This window comes from Falco cherrug, chromosome 4 (genome assembly GCF_023634085.1).
Source record: "Falco cherrug isolate bFalChe1 chromosome 4, bFalChe1.pri, whole genome shotgun sequence".
In the NCBI taxonomy this organism is placed as follows: Eukaryota; Metazoa; Chordata; class Aves; order Falconiformes; family Falconidae; genus Falco; species Falco cherrug.
Window position 1 is genome coordinate 75,149,799 of NC_073700.1, and position 18,204 is coordinate 75,168,002.

At 36.3% G+C, this 18,204-nt stretch overlaps 1 protein-coding gene across 1 annotated transcript in view; it reads left to right on the top strand.

Moving 5' to 3' along the window:
- LOC102057437 (GTP-binding protein 10) overlaps nucleotides 1–18,204 on the top strand; it is a 59,655-nt gene that overhangs the window by 10,286 nt on the left and 31,165 nt on the right. Inside the window, exons 10-22 of the mRNA XM_027800860.2 lie at nucleotides 2,299–2,347; nucleotides 2,432–2,553; nucleotides 3,044–3,260; nucleotides 4,137–4,301; nucleotides 5,570–5,688; nucleotides 6,145–6,263; nucleotides 7,319–7,400; nucleotides 8,423–8,615; nucleotides 9,238–9,375; nucleotides 11,609–11,685; nucleotides 12,700–12,894; nucleotides 13,877–13,963; nucleotides 15,580–15,684. Coding sequence (XP_027656661.2) covers nucleotides 2,299–2,347; nucleotides 2,432–2,553; nucleotides 3,044–3,260; nucleotides 4,137–4,301; nucleotides 5,570–5,688; nucleotides 6,145–6,263; nucleotides 7,319–7,400; nucleotides 8,423–8,615; nucleotides 9,238–9,375; nucleotides 11,609–11,685; nucleotides 12,700–12,894; nucleotides 13,877–13,963; nucleotides 15,580–15,684 — 1,668 coding nt within the window. The remainder of the gene's footprint in view (nucleotides 1–2,298; nucleotides 2,348–2,431; nucleotides 2,554–3,043; nucleotides 3,261–4,136; nucleotides 4,302–5,569; nucleotides 5,689–6,144; nucleotides 6,264–7,318; nucleotides 7,401–8,422; nucleotides 8,616–9,237; nucleotides 9,376–11,608; nucleotides 11,686–12,699; nucleotides 12,895–13,876; nucleotides 13,964–15,579; nucleotides 15,685–18,204) is intronic.

An 18,204-nucleotide genomic window follows, 5' to 3' on the forward strand; every position in this document is an offset into this window, starting at 1 on the left:
TCAACCTTACTTAATACTTTAAAAACTACACCAACGCTATTCATGTGCAAAAGTTAATGCTAACTCTTGTATACTTGTGCAGATTCTCAGATGTGCTATTCTGTTATAAGGAGTTTTGCACTAAATCTCTTCTGCTGTTTGAGGATGTAGGAGTACGGGCTATATTCAGATGGCTCAAATTCAACTGAAATATCTGTGCCTTATAACCAGGCACAAGAAGGATCCTCCAAAAGTCATCTCAGAACCCCTAAATAAAAAGCTGAGAAAATAATTACTTAGATCCAGTTAATAAGAGACACATAAGACTAGGTCACATAAATGTAGTCCAGAATGCACTATCATGACTTGCCTAAAAAGCAGATGACTCATTCTTCTGTAATATTCCAGAATTTTTATGAGGAAACTAGAGAGAAGTTAACTTTTAATAGATGTTAATGTTCTTTTATTGTTTTGTTTTACAGCTGAGGTTTAGAACATCATTTAAAGTTGTGACACACATACTGAAAAATTAAGCAACCAAATTCCTGTAGATCTATTGGCCATTCAGGAATGGATTACTTCAGGGAATTAATTTCTCAACTTGAGTAGAAGTTTCCCAATTGGCTGCATTACTAAATAAATTTTATAGTCTGCAATGAAGATTACAGTTTTTTCATTCAAGCTTTCCATTTTGTCACTAACGATTATGAAATGTCTGTTATACTATTGCAGCAACATACTTGATGTCTAAAACATTCAAATTGTTTATTTGGCTGTATAAACAGGGCAGTTTTTTCCTACAAGATAAGCTTTTAATTCCTTATACTCCTTATACTACAAGGAAGAAAAATTGTTTCAATGAAGAAAAATGAAAATGTTTTAATTTACATTCTGTGTTCTCAGCCTCCCTAGATATTTTACAAGGTATAAATATCAAGTAGACAAAAACATTAACATTACCATTGAATCCTGCCTTGTAGGTAATACCAGAGAAATTTTCATCTGAGTGTTCTCTTTTTGTCTTAATATACTACCCAAGCAACTTCAGAAAACTCAGTCTTGTATTTAACATAATTCAGAAAACAGCATAGGAATCTGAGCCTTTGAAAAGGGAAATCATCTTCTCACTACAAGTAAACTGGAAAATATATGTCAAGTAAAGCTTATGTTGATATTAATTACTATTATTTCTGTGTTAAAACAAAACTGTATGTTTGGTAATTGCTGACTGGTTTCCATCTGAATTTTCATTCATCAGCAAGGAAAATAATAAGTTATAACATTGGTTTTTATTTAACCACTTTGCAATGAGTTTGTACAGAGAATATAGATACTATAGAGACAAAAGCTAATAGGCAATATAGTTGTGTACTCCAGTATTTTCTTTAAAATTACTTTTGCAATATTTTCCCGATTGTTAAAATCATTTGGGTTTATGCTAACTTCCAGATCTAGGTCAAGCAAATCAGATCAGAGCTTGTTGGGGATGCATCTAAAAAGCTGTTGCAAAACTAATAAAACTGTTTGATTCTGCTGGAGTGTCTGTGTAGTGTTCTGTGAGCTCTGCTCCTGTTGAGAGCTCGTGAAAAGCTCTGTGGTGGCTTTGCTGGAGTACTGAGGCCAAGTTAATGTATTTTGTTGCTCAAGAAGAGCACTGTGCTGGTAACCACGGCTTCTAATCACCTCAGAAACAAAGCCTCTAGTGTGCTGCATAGACACCCGCTGGTCTCAGTCCTATCCACAGTTACATTAGACATAACTTCCTTCTGTTAGCTCTCCAGGAGCTGTAAATTACAAGATTTTATTTTCTGAATTGTTAATATGTAATATTTCTAAATGCGTGTTGCTCATACATGCAGTTTTCTTGTGCTTATTTGTAAATGCACTAAAGTTCAACATAAGTGCTTTAGTACGCACAGCTGAAGGCATAAAATTTTAGGGTTTTTGTGATAACTGACAACCCTGATGTCTAAACTTACATGTGCACAAACAAATTTTAAAAAACACAACTCTTTTAACAGTACTGAGAACAGAGTTTTCATGTGTGGCAGATTATAGTAGTGAATACCTGTGTTTGGGACTTCCCCATGCAAGTTCAGGCTTGTACTGAATGAGACGTGTATTTAACTAATTGTACCCTTAGGACTGTAGTTAGTATTGTACAATGGTCAAATGGTTGATCTCTTCTTTGATAAAATTCTGTTTATTCTGCCATACATTAAACTCTGTGTTCTGAAGAAAAAAGCAAAACTAGAATTCAATCTTAAGTTGTAATTTTGCTGCAATTTAATTTATTTATGTTTTTTGAATACCTATTAGGAAAGTGGATTTGCAGAGCTCTTAATAGCACTTGCAACATTTACTGAAGGTAAGAGATTTCATACTGCATAATTACACTGTTTTGACTTTTCATGATGATTTTTTTGTAACTTGTCTACAATTTCCTCCATAGTTAAAATTCCCAATCCCTTGGTAAAAGCTGTTAAACTTACCTACTCTTATGAGGACTTTGAGCTGAAGAAGTTACTATTTAATATAATAAGAGTCCTTTCTAAAGACCCATGTGCTGTACAGGTAAGTTTTAACAGAACAGAAGATACAACAAGCCGGGAAAAAAAATAAGGGGGGTGGGAGCAGGGCAGAAGTCAGAAGAATCACAGGAATATTATTTAGCTGTCCATCTGGCATAGTCCAATAGACAGCTCCAAATCAATAATTCATACATAACTTTAGACCAAGTTCTGCTGTTTGAAAGCAGCATACAGTTTCTATTTTAGAAAAGTTACAAACCTAGACCATGCTAGGAAAATTACCTGTCAAGTGATTGCAAAGCATTACTGAAATACATGTGAAAAACATAATAAAGTTTAACACATCACAGTCCGTGGGAATGCTACAGGATATAAACAGTTTATCTGTACTGGCAGTACATGCATCACATACTTTCTCAATAAAAAATAATTTTCATAGTGTAACAGGTAAGATTGAGTCATTGCTTTAGATTTTTCTTATTTGCATGTGAAACCTGTAAGATGTCTCTCTTTCTCTTTTGTCTTGACTGCAGCTTCTCAGTGAAAGTGATGTGATGCCAGCTTTGCTTTATTATGTAAAACCAAACCAAAAGCCTGGATTTCATGACTGGTCTGCTGCCCAGTATGAAGAATTACAGCTTCATGCAATTGCTATTTTAGCTTCAGTGGCTCCCTTGTTAGTAGATAAATATTTGTCCTGCCAAGCGAATACCCTTCTCCTTGTGTTTCTAGAATGGTGTATAGGCCAAGGTCAGTAGGTGCTCGTGGCTGTCATACACAGTAACCTCAAAACACAACTCAACTGAACTTATTCTTTGACAAGAGGGGAAAATGTAAAACTCATGAAGTTAGAATGATTCTTTGGCAATAGGTCACTTGGGAAAGTAATCTTTCATAAAGAAAGGACCATAGTATTTTTCCTACTGAAAGCTAAGCTGGTGCCCCATTCCCTGGGTACCACTGTATTGCTACTCCTTCAGTTGTGTGGGCTGCCACACATCTCTACTGCCCATGTTTTAAGCTAGTCAGATACTCTTGTTGTGGCAACAAGTCCATCCAGTAATTCCTGTCATGAGGCAGGATGCATTAACTCAAACTTAGAGCTGTAAACAGTAAGGCAGCTTCCAGATTAAAGCTGGTTTGTGACCATCAGCTAAAAGTATGGGCTAAGTAAAAAGATAACTAACTGTAATCAGTTTCATGGACTGGTTTTGTGGGAGTGGATAGTTTTCACCATGACACTGGTATGTTTTCCTAGGAAGAATTTTTCATTTGGGTCTAATGGCGATAAAAAGATTGCTATAACTGTCATGTTAGAGAAGATATTTCACATTTTGGAGACTGCTTATTAACCTAGTAAGATTAAAAAAAAATTAATAATTTTAAATGTTCACTAAAACCATACCTTTCTTATGAATGTAAAAAGTATAGCCCTACACAGGCTTAGTACTAGATGTTTTTAAACAAGAAGGCTTTCTGACATTAAGGGATATATTTTGTTTGTTTCTTTCTTTTCAGCTTACACTGATAAGCTTTTTTTCTTTTGCCTTCCCCCAAGCATATTATTATTCTGAATTTACGCTGTCTGCCAAAAAAAAAAAAATACTCATTGTGATTGCTCCACAGATCGTTTCCTTGGTCAAGGTAACAGTTTCCATGGAACAGGTGGTCGTGGCAACAAACTTGCACAAATGCGCTACAGCTTGAGAGTGCTGAGATCTGTTGTGTCCCTTTATGATGATGCTGTGAACGTTAATTTGTGCGACCAGGGAGCAATTAGCCAGCTACTGGGTAAAGCACAATTTGTATTGCTCTACTTAAATTAGTGCATTTCTGTTGACACTAGGAATGTTAGTGCTTTCTTGTGTGCTGTGGTTTTAGTGTGTTACTGCTTTGCTGAAAAACTAAAAACCCTCACTTAATCCAAGATGTATTTGATTTGATTTTGAATTTTGTTACACTGTAACACACGAAGTTGAACAAACTAAGTAAAACAGACAGCTGTAAAAGCTTAGGTGTTTAATTTCAGAGTGAAAGCTGCCCCTTTTCCCTTTATTGTACTTCCTTTGTTACATTGTACATTTATGGTAGCCTGTGGGAACTCCAGCCATGAGTCTTGTTCTACCTGTCTGGTACAGTGTCACTTTCCACAGCCCGTCTTTAGAGTAGAAGAAAATTAAAACCAATGTACTTTTATATGAATAATATTATGAAGAATAAAAGCAGAATAAAACTGCTGAACCACTGCACCTGCAATTTTAGAGCATTTGTTTGTTCAGTAACATATACCTACTGTTACATTTGTTTTTACGTTGCAATACACACTGTGTTCTTTTCTTACAATAATAAAAAGTTTCCAGTACTCTGTCAGACTCATGCTGGAAGAGACAAAATAGGTAAGATCCTTTGGAATTCAAAGAGTATGTTGTATCAGGAAGCCTAGAAATAGAAGCTGTAATACCCTCAGCTGAAAATTGAACTCCAGTGAAAACTCTGTGGAAACTTACAGATTTTAGTGAAAGCAAAATTAACGCTATACCTTACGTATCAGATTCAAGTAACTTTTCTTACTTTGGGGGAGTTCTGTGTCTGAATGTCATCTTTCACATAGTGGTTCCAAGGCCAATTTTCTCAGCAGTGGTGGTATTTTATGTCTCCCATGTTTCCACTGCCAGTACAGATGTTTGTGAGGCTGTACAGCAGGGCAAATCAGTAAGTTTGTAGCCTTTTTCTAAGAGTTGCTTAATTCAGATCAGTTCCCTGAATTCATTGCACTGGCACAATACAAGGAGTAGCACAGAGACTGAACAAGGAAGAAGTCCGTGCAAGCTGCTATCAACAGCTCTGTCACCAAAAGTAAAGTCCATGAAGCCACAGCATCAGTGGTGCATTTCAGCAAGCTATTACAAAACAGAGGAGATAAAACTGAACAGCATAAGTTGATTTCTTTAAAAAACCCTTGGTGTAAATTTGATATTATTTCTTTTAAATGAACAGCTGTAATAGAATTCTGACTTGTGTATAGGATATTAACATGTATAAAACATATTCGTTTATAGATATCCTAAAGTATGCAGCAAACAAATCTAAAGAGAAAGAAGATGCCATTCTACTGGAAATCCAAGCTGATATATTATTTCTTTTGTCTGCTCTCTGTGAAAATGATCTCCACAGAAAGGTATGTATCTTTCTACCTCATACTGTGCAGAAAATATCAAAATATGATATATTTTCATTTAAAGGATATTGCTTCTCTTTAATTATTCAAAAGCAGATGTGAACTGTAATTCATCACTAGCAAATCAGGTCTGATAACGGGTTTTGGTGGCAGTGACAGTTAGAATGCATAATCACTCAGAAATCCACTAGGAAGTGTCTCACCTATTTCACTGCTAATTTACGTGGTTTTGAAGTGAATATATGAAAGTGTGCTAACAAATGAGATTAGCAGTTTGGAAAAACTGAAAATCTCTTTTTCTTATGTATATCATAAGGAATATATTCTGCTCTAATGAGTGGGCCAAATTTATTACAAAATAAATATTTAAAGTTTTCAATTTCTTTTGTATTTTTAATGTAGTTATTTAGTAAATATCATTTAAGAAACATATTGCTTTAATTAACGTTTCAACAGGAACTCTTCAGCTATGAAGGAGTGAATATACTGATCACATTCATTCAGATGGATTCAAAGAAGTTACACAGTGAATTAGGCCACAATTGTCTCCTCCTCAGTGCACTCGACTGCTTGTGGTTAGTAAAGTATTTTAGCAGCAGTAACTTAAAAATGTCAAATCTGGTATTTTTTAGGTCTGCAGTGCTATGGCTTTTCTCTGTACATGTAGGCCTTTCTTCTATTTTTAATGTATAAAAATCTTTCATACAATTTGACTAATTAAAAATGGTACAAAATAAATGGAAAATTCTGTATGTGTTCTCTTCTAAATAAGGGTTCAGGATGACAACCTAACTCCCCACACAAAGTGACCTCCTGACATGGAAAGTTACCTAAGACTCTCTGAGAGGTGTATGGTTAGGGTCTGTAAATAACTTTAGAGAAGTAAACAGAAGGCAAGAATAGACCAATATTAGCTAAAAACTGTGTAAGCATAAGAAGTGCTTATAAACTGGCTAAATTGGGCTAGAAATATTTTAATGATTGCTATCAGAGAATGCCAATACATAGGAAGATAACCAAAAGTTAATTGGTTTTAAGGCAGAGGTTGATAAATACATTGGAAGCCAAATGATATGTTTGTCTGGGAGAAAAGACTGATGCAGAAGATCCCTTCAGTTGCTGTTTTAATGACCATAAGTGAGGAAGTAAGAGAAGGAAGCAATAGCAACATGAATGCTAGTTTTATGATCATTTTAAACTGGAAGTAAACAGTGTTGCCAAAAAAAGTTTTGCTCGTCTCACCCCCATGATTCACTCACAGCCCTGCAATAAGCCAGATCAGGGACATGATCCAGCTAAATTTTAGCCTCTTCTACTGAGTTAGTTTTAGCTCAAATCCATATTCTAATCCAATTCATTGTGAACCTGCCAAATTTGTTGGGCTGCTACAAGGAAGGTGTGCCACCTGCAAGAGAAGGAAGAGCAGTCAAGTAAGGTATATTGAGTTATACATCGTAAATGAAAAGGCATGTGAAGCATGGTTTTTCTATTCCCCTACATACCGTCAAGGTTTGAAGCGTATTGCATACCAAATATATTTATGCAATTCAATTAAAAAAAAAATGAGATGCTTGTAGAATGTTCTAAAGCATAAAAATGTTTCTACACAGTCAAATTGTTTCCCTTTAAGGTCCTGTGTCATTGGATGTTACACTGCAGAGAATTATTTTCTTGAAAAACAAGGCATTTTTCTCCTTCTGGATTTGTTGGCAGTAGGTATTGTTATTTTTCTTGTTACAGAATGAAAGAGTAGTGAAACAACATGGAAAACTGGATTACTTTTGCTACCGTATCTCCTAAGATTATTATAATACTAAGAAAAAGATCAGTGTATGTAATTCCCTGAGGTACGAAAGTAATCACATACCAGGATATGTGCTCAGAAATGATTGGACAGATTTTCCGTGCATCTTTTTTTAAAAATAAATACTTGACAGAGGAAGTTTTAAATTTACAAAAAATATACTCTTTTTAAAAGAAAACTCAACCTATGATCTTATGTTGGATGACATCTCTGTTTACAAAAGCACTTTAGTTCTTTCTTCATATTGAAGTTAGTAAGAGCAGAATTAGTATACACTTCAAGATATAAGTTTTATTTAAAAGTTTTGATGTTTAAAGCTACTTTGTACACGTGTTTTGTATGTATAGCTACTTCTGTGGGTCTTGGACGTAGAATTGGCACAGGCATTTCACCTGTCAAAATAAGCATGCATCTTCCCTCTTTCATCCCCTCCTCATTCTCACTGGCCGTACTGCCAGCTTCTGACGCCCTTCCTTGCAGCGCAAGGCTGCAGATCCTTCCCTACTCATAGCTGCTGCTAAAAGATCTGGCCATAAAACAGAACAGGTGCTGCGTGGTACCGCTCAGCCACTGCCTTCAGAGTCTGTTTCTTAAAAAAATAAGTCTTTGGTAGTATTATATTCTCCAGCATGTGATGAGCCTCGAGGCATGTATACAAAACCTAGTATGTAATTCTACACACAGGTATGTGTGTCTTACACGATCCTACACTCATTTCCCTCATGTTCTTTGATTTATGGAACTTTGCATGGTAGGATTCCAAAAACTTGAAAGATTTACAAGTTTATACACCAGTTTTGTGCAAATAATTGTGATGAAAAGCTTGCAGTTACCTGATTATGTATTATGCAATTTCTCTATCTTTTTTGAAGGTAGATATCACTGTGTTTTGAACAGTTTAAAACATTTTTTTCTTTTCCTTTTACCAAGTTAAAGCAAAAGAACCTGTGCAATGTAATTCTTGGAATCTTGGTTGAATTTTGTGACAACCCTAAAACCACTTTGCACATCAGTACCTGGCGAGGGGCGAAAGATCAAACAGCAGCTAACCTTCTAATACAGTTGTGGAGACAGGAAGAGTCGGATCTAGGAGTCAAACATGATCGATATGGAAGGATTGTTGGTAAATTTTATGATGCATGTGAAACTGTGAGTAATTCTACTGAATAAGTAAAGCAAAGGCAGTATTTGCTTTTGTAGTCTGAATCCTGATGAAAGTAAATTGCAATGTTTATAGCTTTATGCTGTATTTCTTACCAAGCCCGAAACACCTCTCTGTTTCGTCTGGAGTCAGGCCGCTAGATGGCATTTTCTGCATCAGCTGGGAATGAACCAGGCAATGAACAGAACCATGGCTAGTATCCTGAACAGCTTTCCTAATGCTAGACAGTTAGAACTACGTAATTTCTTACTCAAAAGGCATCGTGTTTTGTTATATGTTGTAAAAAGATGTAAGGTGAGCGCTATGTTCTTGCAAATCTTTAGTTATGATAATTAATATTTCCTGGCCCAAATTATGTTCAAATTCCTGGCCAAACTATCAGAGTGATTGACATAGCATCCACAAAGTAAGATGGAACTGTTGTGTTTTGGAGGAAGCATCACAGAAAAGAATATGTCCATAGCTGCCTGCTAAAGACCCTCATATTTCATTACATAGATAGCATTTCCTCCAAGTTTAATAGCTTTGGGAACATACTACCTCTTCATTCTTGTACTCTGGCTTTGTGTTTTGAAATTATTAGACATGAAGAGACCTATTGCTAGCAGCTTCCAGAAACAGCAAGAGGTCATTCCGATGCCTGCCAACTGTCCCAGCTTTGCCATCGTGGAAATTTCAGAAAACATACGGGCAAAACTTTATTCATTATTGTGCAAGCTAGGTAAGACAAGTGAATTGCCTTGTTAGTGTCATATTTGAACTGAACTGAACTTGTTCACTGGCAATCAATAAAGCCACTATAAAAGAAGAAAAAAAAGATCAAAGGAAACTTTGAGATGCATCATCAACACTGTTACTAATAGATACTTGCTCATCCTGTTCTTAAAAGTCCGTACTGATGGGGATTTCAAGACTTCCTCAGTACTTGGCTGCCTCTACCATTAGGAAGAGTTTTCCTAGAATTAAACCTCAAATTTGCTTGACATTTTCTGTGACTTGTTTTCCCACACACAATATCTCTTTCACATATTGTAACACTTCTACACTTAATTTTATTTCCCTAGATTAAGAAAGACATTACTCACTGATCTCATTTTCTAGTGTAACCTCTGATTATTCTAGTAGTTTTTTTGAGTCTTTCCAATTGATTCACATTCTTCTTGATCTGTAGAGTCTCAAAACTGAACACAGTGCTTCAGCAGAAACCTCACTGCCAAACAGAGCTATGTTACTTATCTTGTAAATAAACATTCTGACATTAATATAACAATTAATCTATTCATAATGGCATGATGTTGTTTGGTCATTTGACTTAGGATCTTGTCCAGTCACCTGCCATCCTGGGATTTATACAAGTGACTCTTCCTACATTTAGTTTTTTTATTTATCCTTACTGAATTAAATTCTGTGTGTTTAGATAATTTTTCAAACTGGCAAGATTAATTTGCATTCTAATCTTTTTCTTTGAAATGCTGCAGTCCCTCCAAATTCTGTTACCTGCACCCTGAATATGAATACTCATTACACCCTTGTCTAAAAGCCTAAACTGAAGTCAAGATAGATGATAAACTCTTCCATATCCATAAGATTTCTTGTATGGCTGTAGACAAAAGCTAGGTCATAGTTTTTACTAATTTGTTTTGGATAAAAATGTTTTCACTGTTAGCTGTATAAACATTCTTTGTTTAGTTATTTGTTTCAGTCTTTTTTCAGGAACTGAACTGAACCAATATTCTCTGACTTGTCTTTTTCCCCTTTTAAAAATAGGCATTATGTTTGGTTTTTCGTGTCTATCCTCCACAGGTTCAAAAATGATCAGTAATTGTTCTGGGATTGCTTTAACCAGTTCCCTGGATATCCTAGAGAACCAACTGGTTTGAAAACATCCTTAGTTTCTTTAATAAACTATAGCTAGTTCTTTCTCTGTTGTAACCCAAGTTCTTATTAATTTTTGTTAGTCTTATATTAAATGTTGGATTGCAGCTAAATTCTTTATTAAAACAAAAATGCATGAGATATCATTCCAACTTTATCCTGACCTCTTATGTTAGTTATATACCTTGTAATATCTCCTGTGATGTACTGAAATGACATGAAAATGGGTAATAACAAAATGAAAATATTTTAATAGACTTTTCTCAGCATCTTCCTCGACTGTAGTCATGCTCCACAACAGCCTGTAATGTGGTGATCTAGAAAATCAGTGTTAATTGGTCTTTATCTATGGTATTTCTTTAACTTAAAAACATGAGGTAATTACGCTCTGATAGATGATACGTTCCCATTACCACACAGATGGTATGATGAAGTCTAGAATGAGATTTAATAGACTATATATAGGAGGGGTTTAAAAGTCAAATATCATAAACATTCAGCATGCAAAAATGAGGCATAGTCTTAGCAACCATACTTCTTTACCTTATTCTTTTACACATGTTGTCAACATATTTTTAAAAAGATGGACTCATGATGCTCAAGGCATTATGCTCAAGGCTCAAGTCTATGAGATGGAGGACCACCTTCATTACAAAGCTTTGAAATAAAGTACTGGACACCTTATAATACGATTCTGCTGTTGGCTACTTCACAGCGAAAGCAAACTCCATTTGTGTCGAACTGCTTCTTTAGAAACCGTGACCTGTGGGCTCAACTATTTGTGTTAAAGGAAGATCAAACCCTTCCCACGGAAGTGTAGCAAATGCAGAACTATCCTGCTTTCCAAGTGACTGGAAGGTCACTGGAGCCACTTTCGAGAGTTAATTTATTGTGGGGAAAACAGTTTTTTTAACACAAAAGCCTGCTCAAGATTAGAACAGTGACTGACTGGGGTGTGTGTGTGATAAAGATGTTTGCATGTGATTATATGACAAATAAGATGGTGTCTTTTTTAGAATGTTACATTTTAAGATAAATTCATCATGCTGTTAATACTGACATGATTAATATTCTTTTAGGTTTTGAAAATTTACCTGGTTTGTCTGCTAAGGATTGTGTCACACTTGCAATCATACGTCATTATATTGACTTTAAAGTGAGTATTGTGGAAGAAAATATTACTACTGTATCTGCATTTGCAAAAATAGCAAGTATATCTCAGGATACAACAACCAACCTTTAAAAAGCTGTCACCTATGTCACAAGTCACCTATAGTTTTACAGAGAGTATAAGCTAGTCTTTACCATCAAAAGAAATAATCCCTCTCCCATCATTGCAGCGCTCCCCAGACTCTTACTTTATACTGCTACAAATGTTTGTGACTGCATAGAAAATAAGACTAGAAACCAACACAAGTTTAAAATAACTCAGAAAAAATAATTTTAACTGTTTTCCAGCTCAAGAAACACAAATGCTCCAGGATAAGAGTAAGAAATTGGGGAGGGGCTGGAGAGTAGGACTGCCTCTTACAGTAAGGTCAGTTTAGAGGAGGCAGCACATTCTGATTAAGGTTTTCCTGTGCTTTCCCATCTTTGTCCCCACGTGCAGTATCCATCTATACTGTCAAAAGTTAAGAATGATGTGTGCATAGGAAACAAGAACAGGATAACAAGCTTTGTGGGAGCCATCCTGCTCAAAAGATGCTTCAGTTTATGCCAATTTTCTGCTTAGGAACAAAGTCTGTGTGAGCTTGAAGTGTTCAAGAACTAGCAAGACTCGATCTTTCATTGATAATTTCAGTGTCTGTTTATGTGTCATGTTGCACTTTGCTCTGATAATATGCATAATGTGAGATTCTAAGCAGCAGCCAGTAGGACACACTTCACTCTTGTAATTTGGTGTCTTGTAGCTATCAGTGTTTCTTTTGAGTTTCTGTTGTTATCAGCATTCCTGTTACTACCCTGTGGAGACAAGCTTGGGCTTGGGAAGTCTTAGGGAGGATTATCATGAATGATAATCCAGTATCATTACTGAAGTTTAACCTTGCATAAAAATTCTGGGAAGTGAAACAACAATAATGAGAGACATGGTTGCTCTATTATGTTTTGAATGCTTAGAGGTGAAAAAAGAGATAACTATCAAATAGCGTGGGGTGTGTTTCACATACAGGTTGGAGAAGTTTGGAGTGAAATGTGTGAAGAACTAAAAGAAGAGTTCAGGCCTGTTGTATCAGATGAGGAAGCCTTGAAAGTTATTTCAGACGCAGCAGAAGATACTGGAAGAATGGTGGTTGCACTGCAGACTGAAGTGCTTGAAAGTCAACACCACCGAGAAATGCAAGAAGAGGAAAAAACATATACAAAAGTAAGACAAAGAGTGTTTAAACAAGCAAAGCCCATGTAAGCTTTTTTGTTAATTTATATGAATATTTTCTTACTATATAATGCTGAAAATCCTGTATGTGTACACTGCTTGAAGATATTTTAATCTGTCTCAGCAGCAAAATTTTAACTTTAAATTAAATTTGGTTAACCTCAGTTCTCCCAATTCGTATAATTTTGCCAGTGTTTAGAGAGTAACATGAAAAAATGAAGCAGTATCATCAGTGATGCATCAGCAATGGTGTAGTGAGAGATAATCATTATGTTACTATGAGTTGCACCTGTGTTCACCTGTAGCCGATTACAATTTAAAGTACTTATTACAACTATATCTGCTTTGTAAAATGAAACATAAGCCTCTGTTATAAGTTCCCTTGGCTGAATATTCACATAGCTTCGTTACCTCAGAAAGTAGGGCTTTGTGCTTCCCAGCATGCTGTGAGTGAGCAGGTATAGCCATTTCCCAGCTTTGGTTATAAGGCAAGCATTTGGCGCTTTGGCTCATCTTTTGTCTCATCCTCTCCTGCTGTCTGAGAAGTACAATCACTTGGTCCAGTTGTCCAAAATCTCATGCTAGTGTTTTTGAGGGATTGTCGTGTGTTATGATGCCTGCATTTTTGTCACCGAACTGATTGCATCTCTGTTATTCAGCATTTGAAAGTGAGAATATACAGGAAGTACTCGTGAAATAGATGGGGCTTTTCCAACATCTGTGTTGGAAGAGGGGAAAATTAGTCTGCAGAGAAGGTAAACCTTTTTTTTTTTAAAGACAGTGCATAAGTGAAGTTTTTGAAGGACAAGTACATTACTACAACACTATCACCCAATATCAGGCAAGAGACATGAGCTAAGGTGGCCCAAGGGGCACAGCTGAACATACTACTCAAACAGCACAAGCACAGAATTCAGAAAAACTCCTGAGAAGAGGATTATCTTGCATCTTATAAATTCCGTTTATATTACAGATCCAAGCTATCCATAAGCAGAGAGAAATGGTAGATAAATCTTGGAAAAATTTCTTGACTCGGACATCAAACTATGAGGCATTGAAGGTAAGAAATCTGAGTGACGGAGCAAACTTTGCATTCACAGTGTAGTTATAATAATTGTGAAGTTCCAAATACATTTCTTAATTATGAGAATATTCAAGTAGAAGTTATAGTCAAAGTTATATTTGCACAGAGATAGAAGAATGAACCGTAAGATGTATTGGCAAAGCTACGCAAGATTTGATTTTTCTGCTCTTCTGATTACAATCACAGATTGGAGATCTACTTTGTTTATACACTTGCAGTTGGGGGACGGGGGGTGGGGTATATTTGTTCTGAAACTGTTGAAACTAAAAGCCTTGTAATTCTTTGTTTATTTTTTCTAATACTTTATTCCCTGTTTTTAGTACAGCAAACTTCTTTCAGGATAGGAAATACTTTATGATGAAAGGAGTTTCTTTTTGTAATATTTCTGCTTTTCCAAAAGAACATTAGAGTCTTGGTTAGGCAATCAGACTAAGTTGGAGAATGAATGAAATCAGACTTAAAAGAAATGCTTTGGCAGCTAAATTTAATTTTTCTTCATTTCCTAAAGGAAATGCAAAAGAGAATAATTTTCTTCATGTGCTAGCACCTCCCTGGTCTGTGGTAAAGATCCATGCTAGAATTAGAAATTAAAAAGGGCCAGGAAAAAGATTTGGAGAACTACAGGCTGGTTAGTTTTAACCGAGTCCCTGGAAAACTTTGTTAGACACAAGGGACAAAAAGGTGATTGGTGATGGCTGTCATGGATTTACCAAGGACAAATCATGCGTTGCCAACATTGTTGCCTTTTGGGATGAAATTATTTGCTCTGGAGAAGGAGAAAGATGGATGTTACTTCCCTTAGTTTTAGCAAGGTTTTCAGCAGTAGCCTCCTTGTAGCCAAAATGGGGAGATACGGACTGGACTACATACAGGTGGACTACAAGTTGGAAAAAAAAAATGGCTGGACTGATGGGCTCAAAGGACAGTGGTCAGTAATTAAAGTTTAACCAGCTGTCAGTTTTGCGTGATATTCTGCAGAGTTAATTATAGGGTTGATACTCTTGAGCATTTTCATTAACAACTTGGATATTGGATCAGTACGCATCCTCATCATGTTCACGCATGACACTGGAGCTGGAGGAAGCAATCCCTGTGCTGAGAGGTAGGGCTGCTATTCAGAAGGACTTTGACAAGCTGGAGGGATGCGCTGGCCAAAAGCTCATGCACTTCAGGAAAAGAAAATGTGAAGTCACACATCTGGGATGTGTTAAAGTGTCGCCCATCCGTCCAGCCTGGGGACTGCCTGGCCGTGTACGATGGATGGCGTGACGAGCTGAGCGTGAGGCAACAGTGCCCTCTGGCGGTGATGGAGGCTGACAGCAGCTATGGCTGCGTGAGAAACAACACAGCCCGCAGGTCATAGCAAGCGATTATTCCCTTCTCACCCTTGCGAAGCCATGACCGTTTATTCTGTTTTCCAGTCCCCAGTACAAGGGAGAGTCACAAACCAGAGGGAGGGTACCTACAATTAAAGGCCAATTGAATTCTCTCTTCATTTATTTAGGTTTTTTGTTTGTATAGTTTCCAACAAGTGCAAGTGACACAATTAATTTGAATTAAATCATTTCCCCTTTTTTCCTAACTATCTTTAGAAAGCAAAAAGGCTTCAGGAAAAATCAATAGAGGCTTGCAGATCTAAACTGAAGACTCAAAATGGAACAGTCCATTCTACTGATATTAAAGGCCTCAGTACAACGGTAAGTAATCCCCAGTGACACTGTTTTATTCTCATTAATGTGTAAGTAGTTTCAGGTTTATTCTGGATGTATATGTGCTACTTCTTAATCTTTCTTTAATAATGTTTATGTTGACAAGCTCCAAGTGTGTAAGAAAGAATCTGTATCTCCTGCAAGGCACCACTTCCCCTTCTGACACATCCTCTGACAACAAGTAGTTGGTCAGAATGAAATTCAGATGTGCAGATTACTCGTAAAAAGTGTGGGTAAGATGGTCCCTATGCTACTTGACATGTATCTCTTGTGGGATAGCCTTTCATGAAAACCTTGCTGAGGTCAGGACCTCCTTCATTTATTGTTGGGTAAACCTGTGTGATGTACTAATCTTTTAGTACATCAGTAGTGTCCTTTGTCAGTAAACATGTTCCTGACTCTGCAGATAAGCCACTCATTGCACCTGCAGAAAAGATATTTTTTTTCCTCATTTCTGTCAGGTAACTGAAGTGTGAGAAAATAAGCCATTGTTAACATCTTACTTGGGCATAACAGCACATTTAGGTGTTGAGTTTTGACAAGCTGAGGTAAGAATGTCCATTCCAGTCAGTAACTGCTTTTGAGCTAGCTGTACGGTTTCTGTGTAAGCGTCACAGCTAAGGAGAATTTTAGGGGGAGGGATGGCTTCTTGGTTGCTTATAAGTTATTCTTACATGTAAGGAGAAACAAGGAAGAGAGAACATGAGGTGCTGTTTTCAAACTTGTACAAAGGCAAGAGGTTCTATCACCATGGGATCTGTCATGAATGAGTAACAACAACTAAGGTGGCTGGATCCTGAAAAAGAAAAGAAGCAGTTCGTGTTTGATGTGATGAGGAAAGGAGTTTCATAGGAAGCAAGGAGATGGTCACAGAGTGCTAGACTAGGATTTTTATCAAATTATCTTTGCTCTAAACTTCTGAAAGATATGGAGGGACACATCTGTGAAGGCAAGATGAAGTGGGCTGGAAAAATGATTTAGTTACATGCATATATCACTGAGACTGTTAATCAGCAATATTTTGTAGGAAGTATGTGAAAAATTTAGATATAAACATGAGTATTCTGGAAATTGTTGGTAGAGAGAAATACTTGGACCTTAAGCCAAGATTATTAGTTTATTCGGAGGGAGAGGATTTAACAAGAAAATATCTTTATGGTTCTATAGTGAATATTTCAACAACTATAGACAAAAACAAAGAAAAGATTTGTCCATTTTATAAGATAAGTGTATTAAAAACCTGAACACATCAGCAACATCAGATAAAATTCCTTGGGTACATTGCTTAGAAGAATTACAAATGACAGATATGGCTGGCAAATTTTTTTATGGAAAAATCTTCTTCCCACATCTCTGCCTAACACCCTTAGTAAGGAAAGATGAAAGTTAAGCTGATTGTTGCAAACCAGTCAAGGTCAAGTAATCCAATATGTGAGCTGCATGCACTCAAAGAGTTGCATTGTTTGTTTTAGTAGGTCATGGTTAGAAGATAGAGGTGTCACTCAGGGATTTTTATTCAAAGAACTGAATCTATTCAGTATAAAGAGTAGTAATGAGACTGGAAGGTGTATGTCTCTTTCAGTCTTGGTGTTTTCCTGGGGCAGTAGTTATAGGCAATCGCATTCTGAGATAAATGGGGTCCATTCTCTTTTTTTCCTTTGAAGTATTAATGTATAGTAAAATTCCGAGGACAAAAGGTATGGCTGATATTATACACAAATCAAAGTAACATTGCACAAGAAAATTCTATTGTTATGAAGGCTTGATTTTCTTCTATTTGTAAGATCAGGCATGAAGGCAGAAAAGCAGAGTACATGAAAGTACTTGCTGAAAAACCACTGTCCTTTCCTTAATATTGATGGGAACAATTCACGAATTTAGTATAAAGGATAGTCTTAGTAGACCTCAGAAACCTCAGCATGCACCTCCACCCACTGAATAACGTTTTTGAACAACAGTTCATGATTTAACTCTCATCTCATTTTATATGGTAACATGAATGTCACGCAATGTATTTATTTTGTTTTTCAGATTGGATCTGGCTGCTCAGTAACTGTTGAAAGTACACCTCCTCAGTTAGTTGGAGGGCCACTGGCTGTTACAGACCTTGCTCTTAGAAAGCCCTCTGTTTGTGAAGGAGCCTTAAAAAAGATCAAAAGAGTTAAAACATTGAACTTGGTTAAGGATTTGGTACCTATGGAATAGATAGTGTGCTGAACAGTGCTTTTAGTATTATAGCTAACTGCACATATATTTTAGCTACAAGATAAAATGTGTTGTTAATGCTTTGATGAATTACATAGAACATCTTGAGAGAAAAATTATATTTTGTCTTAACTAGTATAAATGTGGAGATGATTTATTAATAAAGTACCCCATACAGTATGGTACAAAGGTATATTGAGTCTAATGATTTTGTGTGCTAGTGTCAGGTTACCCTAATCCGCTATCAGCAGGTCCACTATGTAGATTTCCATCTCTTGTTGACACATTCCATACACTGCAGTT